This window comes from Tachysurus fulvidraco, chromosome 16 (assembly GCF_022655615.1).
Source record: "Tachysurus fulvidraco isolate hzauxx_2018 chromosome 16, HZAU_PFXX_2.0, whole genome shotgun sequence".
Taxonomy (NCBI): Eukaryota; Metazoa; Chordata; class Actinopteri; order Siluriformes; family Bagridae; genus Tachysurus; species Tachysurus fulvidraco.
The window spans coordinates 1623549-1647328 of record NC_062533.1 but is presented as its reverse complement, the minus strand read 5'-3'; the positions used below and the strand labels follow the sequence as shown (position 1 = coordinate 1647328).

Below are 23780 nucleotides of genomic sequence, written 5' to 3'. Positions count from 1 at the left end.
GGCTTTCGACGGGCTCTCATCAAGTTGTCTATCTGGTTGGACAATTCTATGAACGCAGACAGGTCCCTCCCCTCGTCATGGCAGGTGAGTTTGGTCTGTTGCTCACAGTTCAATCCCTTGTGGTATAGGAGCTTGAGGGATCTCTCCTCCCAGCTGGCCTGAGCCGCGAGGGTTCAAAAGGCGAGGGCATAATCTGCCGTCGTGCGCTCTCCCTGGGAAATACTCAGTAATCGCTCCTCTGCGCTCTCTCCTCCAGCGGGGTACTCAAAAATGCTGCACATCTGGGTGAGGAAGTGGCTGAAGGAAGGAAATGCAATTCCATCCTCCCTCCATACCGCGGTGGCCCACTCTAAAGCCCTGCCAATAAGGAGCGTGCACACCAAGGCTATTCGGCTAGCATCAGTGATGTAGAGAGAGGGTTGTTGTGTGACAAAGAGCAAACACTGCATCAGGAAGCACTTGCACTTCTCCGGATCTCCGTTGAACTTGTCCTGGAAGGCGAGCTGTGGGCTAGCGGCCGAGGAGATTGCGTAGTCAGATGTAGGTGACAACACTGGCGGCATTGGGTTTGGCGCTGCAGAGATGCTTTGCAGCGTGTGCAGTGCTGCGAAAAGTTCTCCCGTGAGCGAGGTAAGCTGAGTTAAATGCTTGTGCTGGCCAGTGATCTGCTGGGCTTGGGAGGATAGCTCCGTCATGAGTTGAGATATAGCTGCTGGATCGGTAGATGGTAAAGTCTTCTGTAATGATGGCTTGTGAGGCCGAGGATCCATTTGCAAGCTTTAATAACAAACTCGTAGTACAACAGGCAAGGGTCAAAACCAGCAAATACAGCAATGTAGGAGAGACAGAAATCGTAGTCCGAATACGGGCGGAAAGTCAGGACAGGTGGCAAACAATCAACAAACAGGGAAAACAGAACAAAGTAATAAACTGGGAACTCACAGGAAAGAGAACGCTCAGACTGACAGCCGTGGCAAATTGAGACTTCGCACTGAGGTCAAGTTCAAGTGCAGCTTTATAGGAAGTGCGTGATTGGCAGCAGGTTGCGGTGTAATCAGTCTCGGTGGGAGGATTATGGGAAATGCAGTCCGGAAGCTGTCAGTACTCGGGTGAAGTTTCCCTCTGGTGGCGAACGGAGGGAGAAGCAGGTGCTTCAATCATGACATGTCTAGAGCCTTAAACAAAGTAACTGCAATCACCCCACAACATGGTGAAAACAGGAAAAACTGTCCCTGAGAGGGGATCGATTAGTATTGGGGGTTGTTTCAGTGGTCTATCAAGGCTAAATGTTATGAAGCAGCTAAAATAAAGACTGTGGGGAGACATAAATAATGCATATTTACTTTTTTATAAATAATGCAGAATTATTTTTTAATAATTCATATTTTATTTTACACGTGCACACATGGACATGAGGGTGACACCGTTTTTTTTTTTTTTTTTAAATAAATGAATATATTACGAGTGTAGGGGCATCTGTATTCGGCCTGAACGTAATGAAACAGGTGTATTGTTTACATGTATTTGGCTGCTTGCAGCACTGCGCAGACAAATCAATCTATGACATCAAAGTTCCGCGAGAGCCATTCAAAAGCTTATCACTCTCGAGTTACTGTCGTCGTTAATGCAGGTTCAGTGGCCTCGGTTACACAAAACCAACAATCTACAGACATCAGGTTTCTTTCTTTCAAACCTTTCTGTGGATTTGGGAAATTTTAAGCTGTGGACTGTGTTTGTATTTATAAGCAGCTGTAGTGAATCTATATTTTCGTTGTCCAACGTTGTAACAAAATGGTATTGTTCTCAGTTCATTAAGTACTGAAAAAATATTACACATTGGGCTAAATGTTTACAGACACTGATGTCTGATATCACTTGAGCCCTTATTGGACTGGGAACAAAATACTGAATTGTACCATACTGGAAAGAGTGGAGGTGGATTTTCTATATTGTATGCTTAACTGAGTTACACAGGTGAGTTATTTGTGCTAACTTGTTTTGTCTAGTCCTGGGTTAAAGCACTGACTTGGAAGGTGTATTGTGATTGTATCTGACACATTCATTTTTTTTATACTGGGTCTAAAGTGTGTTCCTTAATAGAAGAAAATAATGGCAGTTAAATTGTTGAAGGTAAATGATGTGTTGTGATTTTGACAGCTACCTTGGAGTTTGGCGTCTCACTTACCTTGCTAGGTTTGGGGAGGATGCGCTGTTCAAAGCTAGTTCCACACTGTGTATTATACAATATACACTACACTCTTCAGGAAGTACCATGTCACTTATAGCCACCTGAAGCCCACCTACAGTACACAAATCCTTTGGTGTAACACACAGTAGTGGTAGTGTTGTGTTAGATTTTTACGTACAAGATGAGTTAGATTTCCCTGCTATGTGTATAGTCAGTGTTTTAGATTTAACAAACAAACTTGTGTATACAAAGTGTAACTCATTTAAAGGTAAGAAGTTTGATTTTGTTTATTTCTGATTCTGTGTGCACTCATGCTGATGTGACGTCACTCTGTAAACAGGGAAGAGCTCAGATTTATGACGAAAAGTTGTAGTTGTAAGTCTCAGTTGTAGAGGCATGAAAGACATGATCCCATTTACTCTGTCAAGAAAGAAACATTCACTAAGCTGTGTTGAAATAGTAACAGTGACATCTGTAGTAAAGAGTACAATGTTGTACATTGTTTATGATAGGTGATAGATTTTTCCACATCTACATTTTCTAAAAAAAGTGTCAATTATTACCAAGAATCATTTAAAAGGTTTAAAAAGTCAAATCTGTTTGGATGTATGTGAACACTCCATCTGTACTGAAACAAACATGTCCACACCAAACAACTGAACCAGTGTGTGTGTAAAATCAAAGGTCTGGGGGTGACAGATTTGTACCTGTATGAGCACAGAGAACAAAACACACCAACTGTTTTATTGTCTCTGTGAAATCCAACATATATAAAATGTGCTGATGTGGTGTCCTGTCCTCTGATTTGTGTATTTGACAGAAACACACTGACATTTCTGTTACATTTTCAATTTTAGTTAGATTATGGCTGTGTCTGTGTGTTTGAGATCAATGTTCTGATATTTCATCATTTCTCTTCCAGTCTGTGTGACTCTAATATGACAGAGGAAAGCTGTAGAGTTCTGTCCTCAGTTCTCAGCTCAAACTCCTCCAGTCTGAGAGAACTGAACCTGAATAACAATAAACTGCAGGATTCAGGATTGAAGCTGCTCTCTGATGGACTGAAGAATCCACACTGTACACTGGAGATACTGAGGTACACACACACACTTTAAATATTTTAATAATTTTCAAGTAATAATTATAATCATCATAACTTTATTTTTACAGAACCATTAAAAAACAAATTTCAAACATGTTATACAGTAGAATAAAAGAAAATAATTCACACTCAGTTCATAAGAAAAATGAAATGGAAATGAAAGAAAGAATTTATTTTGAGAGAAAAAATGTTAAGTCTAATTTCAGTTTAATTTTAAGAGAGTGATCACGAATGCTGATATGAATGTAATGTGGTAAAAGAGACATTTTTAATTTATTATGTATGAAGTCATTTTTACAGATTCATGTATAGTGGATTATGCTGTGAAGAACAACAACATATATGGCTTGTCTTAGTGCTACATAGTTTTTAAATGCACTTCTCCACCCTCTTTTTCTTCTTGTGGTGAACTGAATGAACCACATCAGTGAGTCAGCAAATTCTCATTTGTTCACAGAGATCATTCATGAACAACAATTACCAGTTTGTTCAGAATGAGTAGGTCTACCTCTCTCATTTATGCTCTAGTAAGGAGAAATATTTAAGAGATTGTAGATGAATGTACAGATACACAGATATAAAACTTCTCCAAAGTGCTATAGTCTCTACATAGCATGACTCCGCCCCTTTCTCCTCTTGTTGAAGACTCACATCTGAACTGAATGAATGAACCACGTGTCCCAGTTTGTACAGAATCAGTACCGCTCTCGTTCAGTAAGAGGTGAATTCTTTCAACAGGTCCAACCAATGACATTGTTCCTTCACAACAGGCACTCTACTGCATTCAGTGAAGCAGTCACATGTTTTACACAGGACTTCAGTGACTGAAATATGAGTCAGCACACGGAAGTTTGTTTCAGCACATTATCCTGTTTTATTAAGTTAAATACATCGTCTTATATGAGCTGACACACATGGATCTGTCCAAGAGCAGTCTAAGTTTCTACACAGATGTTCATTTCATATTTTTATCCTGATGTTAGAACCTTCTGTTCAAGACAGTTTATTTCTCACTGATTGAAACATCAAAGTGGAACATTTCTCTTCCAGTCTGTGTCTCTGTAAACTGACAGAGGAAAGCTGTAGAGTTCTGTCCTCAGTTCTCAGCTTAAACTACTCCAGTCTGAGAGAACTGAACCTGAGTGACAATAAACTGCAGGATTCAGGAGTGAAGCTGCTCTCTGATGGACTGAAGAGTCCACACTGCTCACTGGAGATTCTGAGGTATACACACACACACACACACACACACACATACACATTATGATAAATAAATATTGAAATTAATAAAATGATTGTGGATGTCACAGGATCAGGAGTCAACTATTGGTGCTATTTCCTCACGCTCCAGTTCACCCCAGAACTCTTCCAAAAGTCCCTGATGAATTTGAAAGTAGAGGACAGTGTGGTGTTGGTGAAGCACTTGGTTAAGGATCAGAATAATCGGAAGAGATGCTGCCAAACCTTTTGACTGTTCACTCCCTCCTGAATTGTATCTTCAATTCAATTCAATTCAATTAATTTGTATAGCACTTTTAAACAATTCTTATTGGCTCAAATCAGCTTTACAGACGTATGGAAACAGAAGAGAGAGAATAAATAAATAAATAAAAAAATAAAAAAAAAAATAAGAATAAAGTAAAAATAAGGATAATGTGGTAGCATGGCCTTACGGGTTCACCTTCTACCCAAATGATGGCAATACTCAATACTCTGTGATGTTTAGTGTAAAGTGGTGTTTATTTACAGTGTGCTCAAATGCAAAGTCCAAAATATTTACAACTCCCCAGAAAAGAAAAGTGGGAAAGTAAAGAAAACCAAAGGAAGTCTGAGGAAAACAAAGAAAACTATATACAAGTTGGGTCTTGGGTTCGAACCCCAGGTCCACCAAGCTGCCACTGCTGGGCCCCTGAGCAAGGCCCTTAACCCTCAGTTGCTCAGTTGTAAGTCACTCTGGATAAGGGTGTCTGCTAAATGTAAATGTAAATGACTCCACCACTCACTCCTACAACTTCCACCCCCGAACTGAAGTGGGAGACTGGTTTTTAAAGGGTAAACCCCTCCCACTGAACTCAACCATTTCTCCCAGAGGGGTTGGAACTTTTACCCAGCCATAGAATGGAGTTATAACATTATATATATATGGCTTTGCAACTTTGCTGCTGAGTCATCACCCATTCGCCCCGCTGTGAGGGGTCTAAAGCCTGAGTTGGAGGTTTTCTAACTCAGAGAGTCAACTAAATACACTTATCACAAGTAAAATTAACTCTAATGACAGAAGAAGAATTACTAAACATGCTGCAGCTCACACACTGGAGAAGGTGAAAGTTTGCCATACTTAATGATTTTGACTTGGATCAGATCAGGATATTAAAAAGATTGGAAAGAGTGTTTCCTCTGCTAGCTGTTGGAAAACAGGAAAGAAACAAGCGTCTCCCAAAGAGTAATAAAATGATCTGTGATAGAAAAGGCAGCACTGGGTTCAGCCATGTCTCGGTAAAGCAGAGGGGGTTGAAATCCCGAATGTCACTCTAGAACAATATCCTGGCCCTGAGGTCATTAAGCTTGTTTACCGGGAACTGTACATTGGCTAACAGGATACTAGGCAGGCTAGCCTGGTGTGCTCCTGCTCTCAGCTTTTTCCTGATGCCAGCTCGTTTAACTCGCTGTTCCAGTTTACTTTGTTGTTCCTCAGGATTTCGCTCCGACAGCTTGAGTCCGGGTTTAAAAACAGCAATTTGTGAGCTTGTTGTATACTAATAGAAATAAATGTGTCTCTGTCATATGTAATAATGCCCATGGTGAAGAAATCTAGCTGTCTGGGCTAGAAAAACAGCAAAAAACTTAAAAAATAAATACAAAAAGTGATCGGAGCAGTCGTGGTGGCAGCTGACCTCACCAGCACCATCTTTCCTGTGTAAATGCTCAACAAGATTTCTGAACAAATTCATCTATATCCAGTGATAACTGAGGCCCAGTGTTTTACATGAGTAAAAAATAAAAGTGTATACATTTACATCACATTTAAAGCATTTGGCCATATCCAGAGCACTGTTAATTTAATGAATCAATACCGGTTTACTATCACAATCTAAGGATACCATAAGTCTAAAGCACTACTCGGATGGAAAACAGGTTTTTTTTATCTTTAAACAAACAAAACGCTAGATTAAAAGTGCTAGATTAATCATTTCAGGAAGATGAAGGTCTTTTGAAGACAGCCAGCGACTCAGCTGGACGGTCATTCATGGGAAGTTCATTTCACCACCTCAGTGTGAAAACAGAGAAGAGTCTTGTTAAGTATATTGTTGTACCCTCAGAGATGGTGGGACCAGTCGAGCAGTGTTGGACTATCAGCGGGAGCATAGTGCGAGGAGTGATGACCTTTGAGTGTGGATTTTTCTATATTGTGTGAATTTGCATTGATGTTGAGCTGTGTGTATATTGTGAGCTTTATGTGTTGTGTGTTTTTGTCTGAAAATTAAGGCCCAGATTTACCAAAATCCCAGATAAAAGCACTGAACTGAAGTGATATTTGTATTTGTAGGAGGAAAAACAAAACAAAAACAATGAACCCCAACTGCTTTACCATCTGTGTGAAATTCAACTTTATGTTCATGCTGAAAGATCTACATCTACTCACTTCAGAACAAAGTACATTTATTTTCACAGTGTGTAGATCAGTAGATACATTGTACCAGTAATACTCTTACTTTATTGTGAGGTGTTATCTGTCCTAATTGAGCTGGTATCATTTTATAGACCTGTTTCTATTATTATTTTTTTTTTGTAATTCACTGTTTTTATTTTAATAGAACACACAAAAATACTTCACAACAGAAGGAAAAAAAATTTTTTTTAAACTAATACCCTCCCAAAACCACCCCCCGTCCCACCCCTATCCCATCGCACCCCAGGACCCATACAAATACAAAAGTAAACAATATAAGCTCAAATAGGTATATATAAAAATATACTTACAGAATTGGTAGTAATATTAACAACAAAATAGCATCTTTAGACTAAATAACCAAAATCTTCAAGGTTGTGGAAACCACTTCTGCCACATAGATAGAGTAGCAGGCTTTGCATAGTAAGTCCATGCATAAGACAGTTCCAAGTATAGTATTTCCAATAAGGAGTGAATCCAGTGCTTAGCAGAAAGGTCATGCGGGGGTTTACAGCGTTGAACTAGTAATTTCTTTGCCGCAGTCAAAGCTGCTAGCCAAAATTTCTGATCTTTCACACTTACAGAAAGTTGAGAATTATCATTCAATTATAAAATCCTTGGGAAAACGAATCTTGATAACCTGTTATATACCATCCAGCACAATATCCCAAAATTTTTGTACACCTGGACAGTCCCATAACATATGTCTGAAAGTGTCGAGGCAACCTGCTCCGCAAAATATGCAATACGGATGAGGTGAAATACTCATAGCATAATGTATACGTGTAGTCAAATATGTTCTGTGAATAATTTTAAAGTGAATGAATTTATGATTAGAGTTCAAGGAGGCACATAATGTATTAACCCACACTGTGTCCCAGTCAATGCTTCTGTTATAGGGAGTCAAAACTGATAACCACACTCTAGCTTTAGGGAAATCATCAGAGTTGAGTTTTGAGAAGCAAGAGTAAAATAAGAAACAATTCCTATGTTTGGCGCATTTTGAATCCATTGCATTACTGAGTGAATTTGAAGATTATTGCCCCAAGGTATCTTTAGATATTTCAATGTGGAACGAAGTTGAAAGTATAGAAATAAAGTGTTACATGATATGTTAAATCTTTCTCTTGAAAAGAGAAAAGAGAAGTCTTGAAAATTTAAAATTGATTTCTCTCCATTTATATCTTTTAACGTCAGAATACCTTTTGTAGCCCAAGTTGGCTGTACAAAAGGTTGTCCACCAGAAAGCAGATTCCGATTGTGCCATATGGGAGTATGGGCATGCCAAATTGTTTTAGAAGGAAAAAGGGATTCAATCTTTTTAAATAAAAAGTCTTGCAATCGAATTGGTGAAATAGTCTCTTACTCTATTGCTGTCCTCCTGGAAGCATTCCATTCCAAATATGTTTTCTAAGTAAAGAATCTATTTTCTTACAATAGTTTGCAGGTGGGGGGAGAGGAAGCATGGAACTAATAAAATTAATGCGAGGCAGAATATTCATCTTTATCACTGACATTCGGGCTGAAGGTGATGAGGGTAGATACATCCAACTCTGAGTATCCGACTCAATTTTCTCATAGATTGACATAAAGTTTGTTTTTGAGATTAGGGATAGAGTGGGTCTGAGTTCGATCCCTAAATATTTAACTTGTGTTGATATTAAGATATTATTTGGAATAGAAAAATTTAGATCATCAGAATTAAGAGGCATCAAAATAGTCTTTGAATGATTAATTTTAAATCCTGATAGTATGCCAAATTCTTCTATAATTTTGAGGGCGTTAGGAAGCGAGCTCTGCAAGTCAGATAGAAATAATAAAGTGTCATCTGCATATAAGGAAATAAAGTGGCTTGATGCACCTAGCCGAATTGGTGCAATGAGACTGATTGATTGATAAGTTGAACAAAAGTGGGGAAAGTGGACAACCCTGCCTTGTACCTCTATGAAAATTAAACCTGTCTGAGATGAGTCCCCCAGTAGATACCCTGGCCAATGGATTAGTGTATAAAGTTTGTATCGTTCTAATGTACCGGTCAACAAAATTGAACTTCTTTAAAGTATACCACAGATAACCCCATTCAAGCCGATCAAAGGCTTTTTCGGCATCAATAAATAGAAGGCCTCTAGGCGATTTCAATTTCCCTGATTCCGCGATGACATGTAACACTCGTCGGACGTTGTCAGAAGCCAGTGATAAAGCCTGATTGATCAGGATCAATTAGCTTATCCATTACTACTACCATTACTACTTGTAGACGTCTAGCGATAACTTTAGCATAAATTTTGACATCCTCAGTAATCAAGGCCTATAATTAGAACAATCTGAGTGATCTTTGCCGGGTTTAGGTAGAACAGAGATTAAAGCTGTATTGAGGTATCAGTGAAAGTGGCCATTGGATATGGCCTCATTTATGGTACGTAGCCAAATATGACCTAATAAATCCCATAGCACCAGGTATAGCTCTGTCGGAAGGCCATCAATTCCGGGAGACTTTCCTTTACTTGAACAAATTATTGCATTATGTAGTTCTTCTAAAGTTATATCAGAGTCAAGGTTGTCCATTTCCTCTTTTGAAAGTTTATTTAAATTCAATTGGTCTAAAAATCCTTTTAGCTGGCCAGTACTGGGTTGTGTTTCTGAAGTATATATTTTTTCAAAGAATGACGTGAATATTTTGTTAATCTCTTTGGGATGTGAATTGAGTACATTTTTTTAATTTTTAATCGCCCGTATATTAAAATGTTGTTCATGTTTTTTCAGAGTAAGTGCAAGGAGTCGGCTTGGTCTGCTTTCGTCTATATAGTATTTCTGTTTTGTAATCTGCATCAAATATTCTGCTCTTCTGCGAAGCAAATCATTGAGTGCAGCCCTAGCAGCTGGTCTAGACACAGACAGTGGGGGGCTACTGTTAGCGCATTTGATAATGTACCTAAAGTATACTAATGTTTAATACACTTTTACTTTACCGCAATATGATACATTATAAGCACACATGATAGTAGGTAGCTACATGCTAAGGCTAACTTTTTTCTGTGTTAATGATAAAATAACGTTATGTACTATCGATTACAACCTCCATTTATACAGATTACATGGAGCTGCATGTACACGTTTGGATGCCAATGTATGTTCTCAAAGCCATGAGCCATGAGTAAAGCAACATCTGCCATTGTTGTTGTGTTCGTGTTTGCCGCTGCTGCGCTAAAGTTGCTGGGACACGTGACACGTATACAGTGACGTCACACTCGGCCATGTGATGGCTCTCTAGCTGGTGGAAAGGCAAACCGGTTCTCAGAAGGTTCGCCAGTGGAACCAACTTTGAACCAGCACCAGCACTAGCTCTGAACCAGAGCCTGGTTCTTTTCGGTGGAAAAGGGGCATAACACATATGAGTGTCGTCATGACGTCATATGAGTTTGGGGCATACAGTATATACAGTATTAACAAATGCATACCTATTTCCTTCAATTAAGGCGCAGCAATAGGCGACTCGGTCTTCGTCAAGTCTAAAAAATAAGGGGTGACAATTCTTTTTAAACGTAACTCTAATTTTATTATTGAACACACAGGCTCTGGCTGGTGCTGGTGCTGGTTCAAAGTTGGTTCCACTGGCGAACCTTCTGAGAACCTGTTTGCCTTTCCACCAGCTAGAGAGCCATCACATGGCCGAGTGTGACGTCACTGTATACGTGTCACGTGTCCCAGCAACTTTAGCGCAGCAGCGGCAAACACGAACACAACAACAATGGCAGATGTTGCTTTACTCATGGCTCATGGCTTTGAGAACATACATTGGCATCCAAACGTGGGGAATAAAACATGTACATGCAGCTCCATGTAATCTGTATAAATGGAGGTTGTAATCGATAGTACATAACGTTATTTTATCATTAACACAGAAAAAAGTTAGCCTTAGCATGTCTTCGTCAAGTCTAAAAAATAAGGGGTGACAATTCTTTTTAAACGTAACTCTAATTTTATTATTGAACACACAGGCTCTGGCCTGTGTGTTCAATAATAAAAAAAGAATTGTCACCCCTTATTTTTTAGACTTACAACTTGATGATATTATGGGAATATAATGCCTATTTTGCATTCTTTAGGTGTCTGTTGCATAAGATGGGTTTCTTGAAGAAACGCTATTCGATTTTATTTCTGTGCATAAGATCTAAAACCCTTGTCCGTTTGATCGGAGAATTCAACCCCCTAACATTGAGAGATAATATATTTATATCAACCATAATCTACTATTGCTGGATTCACACAGAATAACGCATAAAGTAAAAAACAAATTGTTGAACATATAATCAAGATTTTCACAACTGTATGTAGTAACAAAACCAGTATTGGTCCTGGGTGTTTATGCGCCTAAGTGCCCCCTCCCTCTCCCATATACCCCTTTTAGTAAGCATCTGTGGCGATCACAAGGCAATGTCTAAAACACTATTTATGATTTAAACAAACAGAGCAATGTAGAATTATAGGATGATTTTTACAGAACTCGGAATAATCATCTAACATGTAGTTTCCATACCTAGACTCTTTATGGCAACCGGAATTAAATTCTGAACTTTTCAGGGTTAGTGAGCTTGCAGTACTCAACCAAAAACTCTCTATAAGCAATATGTAACAGTCTTCACATAAGGTAGAAAAAATAAAAATAGAATAATAAAATTATTAAAATACCATATAAAAATAGGAATGTTACCAATACACTCGTTTCAACGAAACGTTGAAAGGGTTTCTGGTTCTTGTATTGAACAAAACTGAGATCAAAAGCGATTATAAGTCCTCTTCAATTGACTCCTCAGGCGGAAATTTTAAAGATCTGCATGCAGTTGGTGTCGCTGTTTCATCCAGATACTTTTCAGCATCTTCCGGAGATTCAAACGAGTTTTTTTGACCCTTGTAAGTGACTTTCAGCAATGTTGGGTAGATCTCACGTTTGAAAACGCCTTCCTTTTTTGTGCCGTCTCGTGGCACGCTCCTCCGGGCAAAATGGATTTAGCTTTACGTGCTCCTTGAAGGATGGCTTGCCTGTCCAGATAGCGAAGAAGCCGAAATATCATCGATCGTGGCCTAGATGAGTTGGAATTCGAATAAACGCAATGCGCTCTGTCGATCTCAATCTGGCATGAGCGCGCCGAAAGGTCAGGTATCCATTTACTGTAGGTACCATTTTCTGTATAAAGCCAATGGGGTCGTCACCTTTCATTCCTGTTGGTAGATTAGCCAGACGAACATTATTGCGACGTGACCGATCCTCAAGGTTGTGTCATTTTTGTTGAACCTGCTCTAACTGAGTCAAGCATAAGTTCGTATCCTTTTTTGATTTGTGTAAACTGCCTTGAAGATTGTCCACTTATGTTGTAATCGACGCCATATTTGTACTCAAAGAGTCAATTTCTTGTTTCATTGTATGAAGAACAGCACTCTTTTCTTTAATTTAGTCATTAAAGGGACTAAGAGCCATCCTTATCGCCTCTGTCAGCATACAAGAACCCATTTCTCGCATAGCCTCCTGTTGTGTGACTAACAATTGAGGCAACCTCGTCGTCAGATGTTTTGAGGCGTTTGCTGCTCGTAGCAGACTTTTGGGGAGAAATCGATTTTTTTCTGGTTTTTGACCAGAATTGACCAGTTGTCAAAAAGAGACACTATTCCCTCTGTATGAAATGAATATCCAGAAATAAGAGGTTAATATTCGGGAGCCTAATGTTGTTCAGCCATCTTGCAGAGCGTGCCACCGGAAGTCCCCTATTCAATGGGAGCAAAAATATTACTGAAAATGTTTGTAGCACAAAGTATATGCGTTTACAATGTACACAGATCTACAGACTGAACACACTGTAATGAAACAGTAAAGGACAGTGTGTAAATGTGTAAATGTTTTTGAGTTATTATCTTCTTTCACAGACTGTTAATGTTTTATTTTTATCCTGATATTAGAACCTTGTGTTCAGGTAGACACTTTATTTCTCACTGATGGAAACATCTCAGTTCACTATCAGAGAAATAAATCAAACACTTCATCATTTCTCTTCTAGGCTGGGTGATTGTAATCTGTCAGAGGAAAGCTGTAGAGTTCTGTCCTCAGTTCTTTGCTCAAACTCCTCCAGTCTGAGAGAACTGAACCTGAGTGACAATAAACTGCAGGATTCAGGAGTGAAGCTGCTCTCTGATGGACTGAAGAATCCACATGGTTCACTGGAGAAACTGAGGTATACACACACACACACACACACACACACACACACACACACACACACACACACACACACACACAAAAAAAAAAAACATGCATACATGCTACTACACTATATACTATACTATATATGCTATACTACATTAGTGGTGTATATAGTTTAGTGGTTTAACAATAGAAATACTGGATTTTTTATTTTCTGGTGCAGGTCCCAAGGTGCGATTCCCCCCGTTGAGATTTTCACAGTTCTTCAGCCCTGCTTTTGTTGTGCAAACGGCCCCATCACCTGTGAGGCCTGGCTCATTTGCATTTGTTCACTCAGAGTAGCTCAGATCCAAGGCAGGCCAAACCTCTGTCTGTGACGGAAACCTTCAAGGCCTATCTATACAAAATAGTCTGTTTAATTTATATAAAAAATTGTACAATGGAGCTGTAGGGGTGCTGGTAGGTGTGAGGTCCAGGGATTTTATGCAAAATTGTGCAGGTTTAACAAAACTAGTTTAATCTGTAATGCTTGACTGGGTTCATGCTGCATTTTCTGTGTGCTCAATCTATCAATCAGTGAATTAACTTTTCTTTTTTTTATTTCCACTGGGTTGCAGAGGATGACATCTACTAGTTCTAAATATTATTTCTGAACATTCTGGACAGTCCTTCTGGCTTTCTGAGACTTGTTAGCTCAGGCTGTCTATATGTTAATTCCTAGCTTTGGCCTGCTACAATAAGAATGCTTGATAAACTCATCTATAAATGATGAGCATATTTTAATGCTCAGCTCCATGTACATTATGGCTTGGGTCACTCAGTTCAATTCCCTGCAATTTTAGAAAGTTTATTTTGGAGGATTATTTTGGTTGTTCCTGTTGAAGGAGGATTAGATAAATAAGCAGGGAGGACACGAGCTGTAGCTTAACATCTCCATGCTTCTTTTACTTCACTCACATTAGCATGATTACATCTATTAACGTGCATATACCACCTAGTGAACATAAATGGTAATAGCAATTACATTGTAAAAGAACACAACATCTTTCCCTTTTTCAGAAGAAATCATTTTTTTGCATAGCAAAACAGAAATGAAGATAAGTCAGGAACAAACAGGTATTATGAACTCAATATTATCAAGAAAATTACTCATGTTCCCTAACATAACACGTTCCTTACATATGTAGTATGTATGTCTTTGGTCCAGGCAGGTTTCTGTCTAACTCTGAGTGATTTATTTGACCGAATTGGTGTTGTCTCAAGTTGTGTCTCATTTGGAGTAACACTTCCACTCAATTCTGGCATTTCGGCAAGCCGTGAAGCATTCCACACTTTACCATCATCAAGCAATTAGGTGTCGTCACTTTTCTTCTGTACGACCGCTTTTGGTTTTGTGAACTTCTGATCACCCTTCTTTACCATCCAAGGCTTCTTAACATGAACCAAATCACCAGGTTGAAATCGTGAAGACTTTGCATTTCTTTTGGTATCTGTGTACTGTTTAACCTTGTCTTGTTTGCTTTTTACATGTTGTCGTAACTTGTTTCTGTCTGTTTCTTTTACGGGAGGGTCCATCACATGTAACTTGGTCCTCATACAGCGGCCATGGAGTAACTCAGATGATGTAACACTTGTGGTGCTGTGAGGAGTAATTCTATAGTTCATCAAGAATGTTTGGGTAAATGTCTTCCAAGGTTCGCCTTGAATTGAATCAGTTTGTAATCAGTCTTTCAAAACTCGATTAAACCTCTCGACCTCTCCGTTTGCACGTGGATAATAAACAGCAGTTCTAAAATGGCGTATATCTCTTTCCCTCAGAAACTCAGAAAACTCAGTAGAGATAAACTGAGGTCCATCATCTGAGACCAACTCCTTTGGATTTCCTTCCCAGGAGAAAACAGTAGTCAAGAACCGCTTAACAGTAGCAGTAGATGTGTCAACTCTGGACACAAAAGCAACTTCCGGCCATTTGCTGAAGTAATCAACAAGTGTTACTGCGTATTTGCAATCTGCTGGTGCCCGACAATGTCGATGGAGACCTTTTCCCATGTAGCAGAAGGGAATTCAACAGGATTGAGAGGAGCATCATGTGTAACAGCAGACTTGTCATTTTGTCTGCACGTATGGCAGTCTCGAATCAAAGCTTCAGTCTGACTGTCCATTTTAGGCCACCAGTACAGTTGTCTAAGTCTCTGCTTTGTATGGACTATCCCTTCATGTGATTCGTGAGCCAGGTCTATGAGTCTCTTTTGTAATGACTCTAGTACCAAGAGACGGTACATTCCTCTGATGAAGAATCCATCCATGACAGAAAACTCATGTCGAATAGGGAAGTACGACTGTAAGTCTGGATCAACATCCTTTTTGTGTTTTGGCCAGCGTGATTGGTGATAGGTATGCAATTTAGCGATCACCAAGCAGTTGTTACATGCAGACTGAAACTCATCTTTGGAGATTGCACTGGAAGCAAATGAAATCATAGCAACAGACTCAATAAGTCCGGTTCCGTGCTTGTAAGATTCGATCTTGATAAACAATCGGCAACACTGTTCAATGGACCAGGTCTGTGTTGAACATCGTAGTCAAACTCCATTAAGTTTGCGGACCATCTGGCAACACGTAAACCGGCCTGACTATTCCCTTTGCTTGTGAGAAGAGTGGTAAGAGCTTGATGGTCGGTGCACAGTAGAAATTTTCTACCCGACATCCACGTACACCATTTTTCTGTAGCCCAGACGCATGCCAGTGCTTCCTTCTCATCAATGGAGTACCTTCGTTCAACATCGGACAAGGAGCGTGAAGCGAAAGCAATCGTTCTTTCTGTTCCAGTATCATCCAGCTGAGTTAAGACAGCACCAACACCGTAGTCTGAGGCATCACACAAAAGTATCGTGCTGTGATTGGGGTTGAATAAGGAAAGAGAAGGACTGTCTACTATTGCTTATTTGACTTTATCGAAACTTTCTTGTGCTGCAGTAGTCCATTGAAATTCACAGTTTTTGCGAAGCAAAGCTTTCATTGGCTCAATGAGAGTAGCATAATCAGACATGAACTTACTGTACCAAGCACTTAGTCCCAGAAAAGAACATAGTGTAGCTGCATCAGTAGGAGAAGGTGCATTTGTAATAGCAGTAGTATGAGCATCATCTGTGTATAGGCCATCTGCTGAAAGTTTGTATCCAAGAAAGCTAAGAGACTTTAAGTTTAATTTGCATTTATCTGCGTTCAGTTTCAGACCAGCTTCACTAATCCTTTTTAGAACAGCCTTAAGGTTTGTATTGTGATTGGCTTCCGAAGAACCATGGACTATCACATCGTCCAAGTAACACTGTACACCATAAGGTACTCTACGTAACTAGTACAGGTCTTCATGAGTAATGAACGCGGTCAGTCCTCTGCTCTCCTCATGTAACAGTACTTGGTAATATGCATTTTTGAGGTGAAGAGAAGAAAACATCACTGATCCATGCAACTCAGACAGTATATCCTCAATCAGTGGCAAAGGACGACTATCTTGTACCACAGCCTTGTTTGGTTCCCGTAGATCAACGCACAGACAAATTGTATTGTTCTTTCTTTTTGTGACTACAATGGGAGAAACCCACTCGGAGGAATCAATCTTCTCAATTATGACATTCTCCTCTAGCATCTTGAGTTCAGTTGATACAGCTGCTCACACTGATAGGGGTAAGTCACAAAGTTTTTGTTGTACAGGCTTAACTTCAGGATGGATCTTCACTTTGTTTGTGAAATTTTTGGCACATCCAAATCCAGCGGCAATTGGTATAGGAGCAGAACTTCCATTAGAAGCAGGTGAAATACTGGAAGGTTGGAGCATTGCACAGTGTTTAGCAGGATCAATCAAGCAACCCCCTTTAATCTCAATGTCCAATGCTTGACATAAGTCACGTCTAACAACAGGAGGTCCTGATTTCACGATGTTGAACTCACCAGCGGCAGTCTTCCCACAGTATGTCACATTCAGTGTCAGGTAACCACACATAGGTATTTTCTCTTTTGAGTAAGTCAGAAGCTGCATTTTGGTGGAGACAGGGCACATGACCTGAAGTGCTCTTTAAAGATGTGTTGTGGTAAGATCGATACACCAGACCCTGTGTCTACCATCATCTTAATGGTGCTGTTCTCTGTAGGAAGTACGGGTGTAGCTATGGTAAAAGTACCCATTATGGCTCCATCATCTGTATGGCGGTCATTCACACTAAGAACTGTCAATTCAAGTAAGCATACTTCATTAACTGATTTTGATGAAGATTTACACAGCCTTGAGAAATGTCCGACTTTTCCACAAGTTCTACATTTACAGTTTTTTGCAGGGCAGCACTTATCATTTGCAAGGTGGTTAGCAGAACCACAGCGGTTACACATCTGCTGTCCTTTCACATGCTTGTCCTCTTTTGATTTCATTCTTGTTGTATTTTTGTGCATTCATGCCTTTTCTTGCTTTTGTATCGCTGCTACTTTGATTCCCCTTCAGCTATGACCTTGGTGTCTGCTACTGCTGCTTCAATTTGTCTTGCAATAGCTAGTGTCTTTTCAAGGGTTAAATCGGGCTCTACTAACAGTCTTTCGCGGATTCGGGCATGCACGTTTTCCCACAATCTGATCACGGATCATTTCATGCTCAATATCTCCAAAAGCGCATGCTTTAACTAGTTCACAGAGCGCAGCAACGTAATGATCAGTGGACTCACCCGTGGCCTGAGCATGTTGTCTGAAGCGTTATCTCTCTGAGACCACATTCAGCTTGGGAGAAAAGAACTGTTTTAGTGCTTGTAAAGATCCATTGAATGTATCGGCAGAAAGAGGCAAGGTATTATAAATCTGTTGTCCTTCTGTTCCCAAACAGTGTATCAGTAGAGCTCTTTACCTCTCGGCGGAAAACTTTTCCACCCCCATATCAAGCAAGTAGTTCCAAAATAACTTTTCCCATACATCAAATGAAAGTTTCGGTTCACCTGGACATTCCAGGAACGCTACTGGTGGTTGTAGAGAGAGCAGGGTCATCCTAATATCCTCATTGCCACTTATTATGTTGAAGGAGGGTTAGATAAATAAGCAAGCAGGACACAAGCTGTAGCTTAACATCTCCATGCTTACTTCACTCACATTAGCACTAACTCCGCTTTACATCTCTTAATGCATATACCACCTAGTGAACATAAATGGTAATAGCAATTAACTTGTAAGAGAACACAACAGTTCCATTGTACTATATTATTCTACAAGTATATCTATATTACAAATGATTGGTTAGTTTAAACTGTTGGACTGGAACCTTCTTGAATGGTCTATATTGGTCACTGTCCAGTTTGGGCTTGTTGCTTAGTTTACATGTGATGTTCTGACTCATCTTTCATGTTTGTGTGTGTATGTTTTGTCTAGTGAGGAACAGCAGCTTCCTCAATTAGGTTTAGTAGTGTTTCCATTCATCAAATATATTGTTTAAAAGGACTGTCTCATTTCAAGAAAGACTGGTGCTGTGGGTTTATTGTATCTATTTAGTGGTTTGTTGTATAATACACAGTTATTGCTATATTTTGGGTGTTTTTGTTATATCCTCTGTTATGAGTCCAGATCGTGTGTGTAACCAGGTTTCTCTAAGGTGTTTCTACTGAGATTTAAAGAATTACTGTTTCTTTTCAGCTAATCACAGATCTTTAATAAGAAGTGATGTTCATTTTTTATCTACCTTGGCCGAGGAGTGCAAAACACATTAACAAATCTGAAAACACATTAACAAATCCGAAAACACATTAACAAATCCGAAAACGCATTAAAAAATTCGAAAACACATTAACAAATCCAAAAACACAACGACAATTCAGACAACCCGGAAAAGGTAGGTATAGTTTGTGAATGGAAATTTAACGATCATAGGACAAGACACCCGTCATTCACCTGTATATCTTGAATGACAGGTCACTTGTACAATGATCGGTAAGTTTCCATTCACAAACTATACCTACCTTTTCCGGGTTGTCGGAGTCGTTGCACGAAACACATTAACAAATCCAAAAACACATTAACAAATCCGAAAACCCAACGACAATTCAGATAACCCGGAAGAGGTTGGTATAGTTTGTGATTGGAACACTTAACGATCATTGGACAAGACACCTGTCACTCAAGGTATACTGTACATGAAGTTCAAGTCTGCTGCAGGGAAAAGTTGGAATGGATGGATGGAATGGATTACTGTGGATTAATTTTGTTATTTTCTTATATTTAAACAGAGAACGTTACACATTACACAAGATTCCATACCTGTATATCTTGAGTGACAGGTGTCTCGTCCAATGATCGTTAAGTTTCCATTTACAAACGATACCTACTGTTTCTGGGTTGTCTGAATTGTTAATGTGTTTTTGGATTTGTTAAATTGTTTTCAGATTTGTTAATATGTTTTGCACTTCTCGGCCACCGTACTTATCTCCATGACTCTTTTACAGCATTAGTCATGTCCTCTTGATCCTGATAGTTCAGGGTTTTTTCTTCTGCCTCCTTAAATAGCTTGTCCAAGTAAGACATCAGACAGTATATTTACTCTATCAACATTTATGGGTGAATTTAAAGAAATTTATTGTCTTTAACAGCAGTTGATGGAGAACTGTGGGTTAGTATGGGGAGCAGTTAATGGCTTCATGAGGAATAAAAGCATATTTTCTTCTAATATGTGTAAAGATAAATCTGTTAAACTACAAAACCATTTTAACATAATTTATTGTTTTGCTCTTTCTCCTGTCATGAAAATACCACTTAATGCTGAATATGAATTTAAAAAGAAACCTTAACACAATTAAAATCCTCTTATCTGTCACTTCCTCTGGAGTGTATATGATGGTGAGATGATCCAAATTTAGAGCATGATCTGGATTGGGTTACTGTTTGCTCCAGCATTCAACATCTGCCTCACAACCCTGATCACCAGCTAATTTATTTTAATAATTTATACAGAACATATGTTTAATGTTTTTTTTATTAATTATGAATATTATCTGTACTAAATATTTCTAATTATAGATGTTGCTGCATTTGCTACTGCTAAGAAAATGACTGCATTTAACTGGAGACCTTCCCTCTCCCTCTCTTTATATTCCAAACAGTAAACTTGCCTGTCTGTCCATCCCTCCATCCATCTATCCCTGTTACATCTTCAACTTTAGCTGGATCAGTGTTCTGATATTTCATAATTTTTTTTCCCAGGCTGTGTTTTTGTAATCTAACAGAGAAAAGCTGTAGAGTTCTGTCCTCAGTCCTCAGCTCAAACTCCTCCAGTCTGAGAGAACTGGACCTGAATAACAATAAACTGCAGGATTCAGGAGTGAAGCATCTATCTGATGGACTGAAGAATCCACACTGTATACTGGAGATACTGAGGTACACACCACACCACACACACACACACACACACACACACACACACACACACACACACACACACACACACACACACACACACACACACACACTGTGTTTAAGCTGCTTTGTAAATGTACTGTATGTAGTTGATGATAAATACATATTTGAGATGATATTAAAATGATTGTGGATGTCACAGGTAACCAGTACAGTTCAATAGGAGTGATATGGTCTCTTTTAGCTTCTGTTGGAAACTGAGCAACTGTATTTTGTACTAACTGTGATGGATAAAGTTTTTTTTTTGTGAAATACATAAACAAAAGCATTACATTAATCTAATCTACTTGGAATGAATGCATGTAGAAAATGGATTTCTGTATGTTCTTTAGATAATAATGGACATATTTTCAATGTTTCACAGATGATAAAATGTGACATTAGAGATATTATTGATGTGAGCTACAAAGCTGAGGTCAGAGTCAACTTATTCTGCCTTTACTAGTGTGTGTGAACTAGCTTAACAGATAGCTAACAGTCTCCAATAAAGAACTAGGAAGTGTCTTGCTCTTTTATTGTGTGTTACTGGAAAGACTGTAAAACTGTAACATGCAGAAAAAAGAGAATGCATATTACAATATGAATATAAAATAAGTATCTTAGAAATATCTAAAACCCTCAAAAGTCTCATTATCAAGCGATTAGCATGATGCTAATATACATGGAAAATGCCATAAGGAAGCTAACAGTAATAGCGCCACATATTGTCTTATAAACTACAAATAGAAAACATGCTAAAATGACTAAATTTGGTATCTAATGGAAGCTAAGATCACTATCAAACAAATACTTACAGACAGATATGTTTAGGGGCCAAAATATTAGTTTACAGACTTGGTTAACACTCTGGAGTATGTGGAGGAAATTCTATTCTATTAATCAAAGATAATAATTCAAGTGAACTTTCCCTAAATTGCAGAGAAGAACGCAGCAGAGTCCTGTGGAATATCAAACTTCTTTATTCAATACACTTGCAAGTGTGAAGTCAGTCTGTCTCAACCTAACAGAACAGAGTGAGTTACTTGGATGTACTAGGCAGTTCTCCTTTTATACATGGAGCTATGTGTGTGTGTCTTCCACTGTGCGTGACTTCCTCTAATCTTGTCTTTGCACAAGTAGTGCAATGGTCAATCTGTTAGTCTCCGTTATTTCCACACACCTGCAGCCTGCAATGTTCTTGTCTCTTCAGCCTAGTGTGCAACTGGAAGTTACCCTTTGTTACTTTTTGTTTTTCCTAGTTTTTGGTGTGTGAGCGTATTGTTACAGAATGTTCAATGTTCATTTTTGTTATTCACAACATTTTCTATTACATTTCCACCCTTTTGAATCACAAAAATGGACATAAAATTTGCTAAGGAAAAAACATTACTGCAATTACTGATCTGTATAATACACATATATTAGACTTAATCATGCATGCTTGTGCTAAAATGTGGTTTGAATAGGGCTTCGTAAGCAAACATTAGCTAAAACAGTGATGACAAAACAGAAAATAGGTCTTCTTCTAATTGATTCCACACTTGTGTCCATCTTCAATGCTGTTCTTAGTGCGTTTATACATGTGTGCTTGTCTGTGTTGTTCTCACACCATCTGGCACCAGTTCTGTTCAGGTATCGTGTATGTTGATGTCCGTGCTCCTTCTCTGTCACGTTGCCTGATATGCACGTTTCTGAGATGCAGACCTGTGCCATAGCCGTAAGGATGCTGTCAAAAGTATCATTTCGAGGTGTCAGGGTGGTTTTTGTAGTAGACATTGGGAACACCTTACACATGTAACATGACTCATTAGTATGTTGCCTGGCTGTCCATTTGGCGAATTTCCGGAATTTGTGGATGAGACGAAGCTGGGTTGCTCCAGATGATCAGCAGTGCTGACGGGATAAAGAAGACTCTCATTTTCCCTTTATGGCACCCGGCACACTCTTTTCCCATATCCCTAGTCACTGAGATTAACTCAACTTCTTAAATCTACGTGATGGCGCTTCAGGGCAAATCCGTTTCCGTATTCAATTACACACCTGGCCCACCCAGCAGACTATTGGGTGTCTCAGTAGTCTAGTGCACGTCACAAGTGTCCGTCGGTGGTGCCGGAACCTTCCGTGTGTGGCTTTGATGGATCCAGGATACTCATCGGAAGTCCTTGACCAGAATCCACTAACCAGGTTTCAGCTTACTCTTAAACTTGCCTTTTTCCTGTTCCTTGACAATCTGCTTAGAAACAACAGCGAGAGCATGGCATAGCTTTTCACAGAATTTAATCATAGCATCATCACACATCATTGTCAATTCAGTACTGTTGGCCATTCCCGTGCTTGGGGCCTGCCAAAAAGAATTTCAAATGAGCTTAGGTTAGATCGTGCTCTAGTATGTATTCTCATGTAATGTACTGTAACACTAATGGTAGTGCTTTGGGCCATGGCAATCCGGTTTCTTAACAGCATCTGGCCAATTTGTTTTCTAGAGTGCCATTACCACACCTGATGCACTCAGGGATTCCCCACCTAAGTATGATTTCTGTAAGCAGTGGCTTTGCTACTGCTGTGGTCTTGTTTTGCTGTTGGGAAAACCTCTACCTATTTAGAGAACACATTGACTATTATTAGGCAATACCTTTTGCCTGGTGATGGAGTAAGGTCAATAAAATCCATCTGTAGGTATTGGACAGGTGCTTGTGGCTGGAATGGGATGCCTGGATGCACCTCCAATCCCCTTCCCGCATTGTGTTTATTACAGATTAAACATCGATCTAAAAAATTTTTTTAGAGTAATTTTGGAATCCCTTAGTGTACCAGGACTTTATTATTTCACTATATATCCCCCCTTTTTACACATAGTCTTTATCATGTGTCAACAATGAGACAACAATCTTTTTGGTAAAACCAGTTTTCTTTGAGGACCATACCAAACACCTTGTTTTTGGACACTTCCCACCTTCCTCCAGCGTTGTTTCTTCTCACGAACACTCATACCCTGTAATTCAGTGAAATTTATGATAGAAGAAAACAGTTTAATCATGATGTTTGCCACTGCATCAGCTTTTCCATTACCTATGGAAATAGGATCGTTAATACACGTTTACATATTGCAATTGCTTTTGAAAGTAGGAGTGCATCCAAGAGGTCAGCTATCAGGCTATGGTGTGTGTTGAGTTTGCCCGAGGAAGTTAAAAACCCCCCTATGTTTCCACAA

General features: G+C 39.2%; 1 protein-coding gene across 1 annotated transcript in view; it reads left to right on the top strand.

The window, feature by feature from the left end:
• Nucleotides 1-23780, top strand: part of LOC113647559 (NACHT, LRR and PYD domains-containing protein 3-like) — a 233062-nt gene that overhangs the window by 172717 nt on the left and 36565 nt on the right. Inside the window, exons 7-10 of the mRNA XM_047801962.1 lie at nt 3111-3284; nt 4341-4514; nt 13011-13184; nt 20378-20551. Of these exons, the coding sequence (XP_047657918.1) occupies nt 3111-3284; nt 4341-4514; nt 13011-13184; nt 20378-20551 (696 nt within the window). The remainder of the gene's footprint in view (nt 1-3110; nt 3285-4340; nt 4515-13010; nt 13185-20377; nt 20552-23780) is intronic.